General features: G+C 35.5%; 1 protein-coding gene across 1 annotated transcript in view; it reads right to left on the bottom strand.

Annotated features, from left to right (window-relative positions):
• LOC107268368 overlaps window positions 1-6,110 on the bottom strand; it is a 78,727-nt gene that overhangs the window by 71,024 nt on the left and 1,593 nt on the right. The window contains exon 2 of the mRNA XM_015741081.1: window positions 2,448-2,797. Within this exon, the coding sequence (XP_015596567.1) occupies window positions 2,448-2,797 (350 nt within the window). The remainder of the gene's footprint in view (window positions 1-2,447; window positions 2,798-6,110) is intronic.

The raw sequence follows: 6,110 nt of genomic DNA, 5'->3' as shown, positions 1-6,110 counted from the left end.
AATCAGGCCCGAACATGGCAGCCGGATTCTTAATTTAAGGCCCCCATTCAGGCTACCTTATATGGTCCTGATTAGTGATGTAACGCGTCGGTACCTCAGGGCTAGATAAGATTTGCCAGGTAAGGACCTGATAAGGGTTGCCATTTAAGGGCCTGACATATTCTGCAATTCGAATTCGGGACCTGAATAAGGGATGTCTTATCAGATGTACTTTACTTGTGTCTGATGTGGACCTAAATGCGGTAATACCGTATAATCCATGTAGGAAAGTACAGCAAGGCCTAATATTGGACCAGCATCGTGACCATTTTCGCAGTAAACCACAGAGTCCTCTCAACGGACGGTATGAACTTAAAAAATATTTAAAAAATACTTTTCTCACGAATAAGAGATGTTGAATACAATACCACGTTGTTCAAAATAATGTTGAAAACGCATTGAAGCAACAGCAACATCGAAGGACTAATTATTCTCAAGGTCTTCCGATTCTGCTTGCGAGTTGCAGTGGCCATCTGGTGGTGCGGCAGCGAATTAGTGCTCGCTCGTGCTTCTCGTATACTTTTGTGTTGCTTAAGGACTCTGGTCATATATGTAATTTTACTCTTACTAAATTTTACTCTTACTATTTGGCCAATTATTGCCAGTAGGACATTGGCCAGTATCGGTTTAAAACTGGCAAATATAAACAATAAATAACGCTGGTACATACCTTATCAGGCGTACCGTATTCAGGTCCACATAGGGCACAAATAAGAAACACCGGATAGGTTGTGCCTTACTCACGGCCACATGGGGCATTGTTAAGGCACACCTGATAAGGTGTAATTTACTCAGGTTTAGATTAGGCATATCAAAGGTGCACCTAATAGGGTGTATGTACATACTTTACGTATACTGGATCTGGACCTGATAAGGTCTAACTCATCAAGTCTGCCTTACTTTCGCCGGATCCGGACCATATGTGACGGCAGGGTTGCCCTATCAGATTTCTAGTCGGGATAGGCTGCAAGTGCTTAGCGACACGAAAGTTCTAGATTACCAGCGGGGAATCTACGAATTTTATATATTAGGTGACCTGACAGGAGCTCAAGTACCGTTAGTGTTACAACGTTCGAATCTGTAAATATTGTGAGGCCGATGAGTCGAGCACTAGGCCACTCGTCAGCTGATTGTGTAAATATTACTGTTTCTACTCGTTGCGCGTGCATCACGTAACGCGCGTATTATTGCCGGAAACGTCCGGCCTTCTAGGAAATAAGTCCACGTTTATCCTCAAGGACTTTGAGCGTCTAATCCTGTTCAGTTTTAATAGTCGTGTTGCGTAAGGAATCGTTATTCCTTGTTATCTGAATTGTACGGGACCGTTGGTAACTACTTAATTAATTATTTTACTAAAAATTCAAAATATCATAAAATGAAAACTTCTCGATGGATTCGGTCCAAATGCAATACCAACCAACCTTGGATACAAATCTCTTCATCAAGAACTATTAAGACAAGTATCACAAAATTTGCGATCGTGCGCTCGCACACACACATCCGGACATTTTTTCCAAATGTGTTTTCTCGACGTTCTGGCACATTCTAAACATAGTGTCATGAAGATCTCGAAAAAAAATTATCCACCGTCACATAGCTTCCTCTATGAGAAAGCAAAAACATAAATCGTACTAATTGTACATTGTAATAATTATTTTTCGATAAATCTTATAAATTATTAAAACCACTTAACTTGATAAATCATATTATAAAAGTTTTACATGTAAATGTCAACTGTATGATTTTTTTGTAACGACAATTATAAAAAATTATGCTTTTGGTACATAAAATTATGATTGAAGTCCATAACAATGATAATGTTGGCTTATGTTAATATAGATATTAACACAATTATAAGTCATCATTTTGATTAACATTTGTCATAATTTGTATGTACCAAATACATATCTTTTTAAAACTTGCCATATTTTGCTGCTTGAGAATACAAGATAACTAAGGTTATCTTTTTCACAACTAAATAGAGTATTTTATGACATCTGATTAGCTTCTTTCAGATGTTCTGTTACGGATATCTATTGGTACATGTTTTGTAACCTCGCGGATAGTTACCCATTCGGGAGCTTAATAAACGCCATTTATTTTGTTATCTTTTCCCGGACATCTATCTATTCGGATTTCGCGAAAATCCATATAATATATCTCTTTTCGATACGCCCAAAAGATGTCTTTTGAGGGGAAATTTACACATTCTATTTAAGTATGTTCATTTTTTAATTTGTCAAATTAAAAAAAAATGTATTTATTATTTACCCTTACGGATGTCTTTTAAGATATTCATTGATTTTTTTCAGACATCTAAAAGTACCGTTCAAACAATTCGCTATTTTCACATTACGTAAAATTTTAGTTGCCTTTTCGGCCCCAGATTCTATGGCATAACAACTTACCCTCTTCCAAGCATAAATGTATGCTACATCCATAAGCGTCCAGTTTTCAGGTAATGGTGCTCTTCTATGACATATTTCAATTGTGTTGTGAGTCATATCCACACTGTACTTCAATGCAAGGAACTTCTTGAGATGAGCGATTGTTACGAGAGCTGGACATTGAAGATATCGCCGTGTACTTAGGGAAGTTACATTTTGTACTTGATCGATATCAGTTTGATTGCACAAAATATTCAATGGATCTGTCCCAGGCGGCAGATATTCCAAACTCAGACTAACAGCATCCTCCGGAGCGAATATTAATCTTCCACTCACATCCTCGCCACGCTGCTCCGAACTGGTTGAGTCAGCTGTCAAGAAGTAGAAAATGCATCATTATGTATTAAGGTGGAAACAAAATGTTTTATGGGGCCGATTCGAGCCGATTCTCGTCTTGATGTAGCTTGACTCGAATCGATCGGCCTCGCCTCGACTTAACCCTCTCCGTTTTAATATTTCTTTAGGCGCCCTCGATTTTTTTAAATGCCATACATATTGTAATTTCCTAAACTCATAGCCACTCAATTTCCCATAAAGGGGCTATATAAAAGATTATTTCACAACGACCTATAAAGCAATCGCACAATATTTGTACATCTGTTCCACTGAAATGTAAGTCAGGATATTTCTAAACTTCCATTAGTAAAGTTAGAAGCTTTCAAACTACATAGGAATATGTATACATATGTATAAATATATATGATAATGTATATTTTAATTCCTTAAATTTTGATACACAGGGTGTTCGTTATGAAACCCACTATAGTAACATTGTTGCATTCCTTGTCAAATTCTAAAAAATACGTGTATTTTCATTTTTTATTTCATATACCAAAATTATGAGATAATCAAGGTTGAAATTGCAGTAATGCGACCAATCAGAACGCGTTTAAACGGAGCGTAGATGAGGTCGCGAGCAAGCCCGCAAGACCTGCTTGCACTAGGCCAATAACACTAAGAGTATCGTCGTTGTGTCCCTGTTTATCTGCATGTAATTGAGTAAGATACAACAGACGACACTCTTAGTGTTATCGGCCTTGTGTAAGCAGGCCTTGTGGGCTGACTCGCGACGTCATCTACGCTCCGTTTAAACGCGCTCTGATTGGTCGCATTACTGCAACTTCAACCTTGATTATTTCGAAATTTTGATACATGAAACAAAAAATCAAAATACACGTATTCCTTAGAGTTTGACAAGGAATGCATCGGTGTTACTACAGTGCGTTTCATAACGAACACCCTGTATACTTTGTTATTAAAAAATGTACAGCCTAAAACCAATATTCGAAACAATCCAGTTGTTTGCTGTTTATACCCAGATAGACTTGTATGAATGTCACAACGTTCAGCAAGGTTGTGTGTCTTATGAAAGCTCACCTGACAATGATATTTGCTTATTTAAATTATGGCATCAATATACAACAACCGCCAATCTTGATTCCATGTAGTGCTTCGTTCACCGTGCCAAAAAAAGATAAATGTTATCTCATTTATTCTCTACCAAAATGTACGGTTGGTATAGTTTACCTTATAGCATGTTAAGAAAGAATTTTTATTGATACCTAACATTTTCTTCATATTTGCATCATGCCATGATCTTTTATTAGAAATACAATAAATCTCTTTCAAAATTATAAGCTCTCAAAATCAAAGTTGCTAATCATCCACCGCGTTGCGATTCATTCCAATTCACGAAATGATCAAGAATATTAATTAAAAAACCATATAAATAAAAACTTTATAGGAAAAATAGAATTATATAGCATTGAATTATTTATCTTTAAAGTAAAAAGCGGTCTTGTCGACATGAAGTTTTCAAAACACTCAGGTTGTTTTTCTTATCGTTCTACAGTACTACCTTATATAAGTATGTACTATATGCATTTTTAATTAACGATCATGGCATGATGTAAATATCAAGAAAATGTGACACCAACAAAAATTCTTATTCGTCATGCTATGAGGTAAACTTAAACCATACCTACCATATATTTTGGTAGAGCATGAATGAAAAAAATATTTATCTCTTTTTTGGCACGATTAACGATACATCACATGTAATCAGGATTGGCGATTGTTGTCGCATCTTCATACCATCGTTTAATTAAGCAAATATCACTATCAGGTGAGCACTCATACGACACACAACCTTACCAACTTCCAGTCATCTAACACGCAACATACAAGTAGCTTAAGTTATGTAACAGACTATATTAATATGAAGAGACAAGAGAACAAAAAAAATATGGAATAACGAAAAGAAAAAAAAACCTAAGGGGAAAGAACATATTCATAGATGACAATCCGCCTAAACGAGAGAGAGGTTCGCAGAAAAATCTGAGAAATAACAAGAGAAAAAAGAGGACAGAGAACAGAAACAAGAATAGGATACAAGAAATTGAAAAAGGATAAATCTGAAAAAAATGGAATGAAAAAAAAGACAGTAAAAGAAGAGCGACAGAAAGTAAAGCAAAGGGCCTAGATGGTAAAGAGAAGGCAAAAATAGAACGAAATCAGAAGAACATAATGAATCAGAAATGGAAAATAAAGATCGCAATGTGGAAGGACAGGAGGAGGACGGTAGGCAAAAATCTAAAAATGATACGAAATTAGTTATAGAAAAAAGCGTAAGCACAAAAAAGCAGAGAGAAACAATGATAATTACGCAATTACTAATAATAATAATAAAAGTATAAATTACTTTTTGAAATATGGCTGGAGTAACAATTAAGGACACAGAATTTTGAAAATACACTAAAAACTCTCACAAGGGAAGTATCCGAGGTGTCCCCCACCCCTGATTTTGATGAAACTTGATAGGTAAATAGAGTGCTTCAAGACATGAAAAGTGCGCACAAACTTAGCGGCCCATATTCGGTTCTAGGGGATAAATCACCCCTACATAGGTACGAGGCAATTTTCCCATTAGATCGATTACCGCAGACAGTATGCGAAATAAAATAAAAATGTTTTCTACAAAAGTTTCTTACTTACTTAGAACTTACTTTCAGATGACGTTATCAAAAATTTGTTAACATTTTTTTTTAAGTTGACAATAATCCCCACCATGCTTATTTTCGGGAATTCGAGTTTCTTTGTAAGAACTCGAAATGTACAGCATCTCATTCTGATTCAAATATAGGACATGATAAACTATCTTTTTACATTGGTTTTTCCTTAAAGTAGTGGGTAGCAGATATGAAAATGATAGGAAATAAATTTTCACGCAACACGTGATATAATTTACTCATTTTGATACAATATTTAATATATTTATTTCACAATATGCAAATATCACCTTGGCATAAATTTGACACCATGTAACCAAACGGAATTCACGAAATATAACAACAGTATATGTATCAACATGAGACGAACAAAAGTAACAAAGGTAGTGTAACAGATCCCCTACTACTTTCAGGAAAAGCCAATGTAAAAAGAATTTATTATACATATTTCGATTTGGAATGCGATTCTACACATTTCAAGTCCTTACAAAGATACTCGAATTCCAGAAAATAAGCATCGTAGGGGTAATTATCACATTAAAAAAACTGTTAACAAATTTTTGATATCTTCGCTAATTCTGTGTGCACAAGTTTCATCAAATTCGGGGGGGGGGGG

This window comes from Cephus cinctus, unplaced genomic scaffold, assembly GCF_000341935.2.
Source record: "Cephus cinctus unplaced genomic scaffold, Ccin1 Ccin1_scaffold0529, whole genome shotgun sequence".
Lineage (NCBI taxonomy): Eukaryota > Metazoa > Arthropoda > Insecta > Hymenoptera > Cephidae > Cephus > Cephus cinctus.
This window is presented reverse-complemented; position numbering and strand designations above follow the sequence as displayed.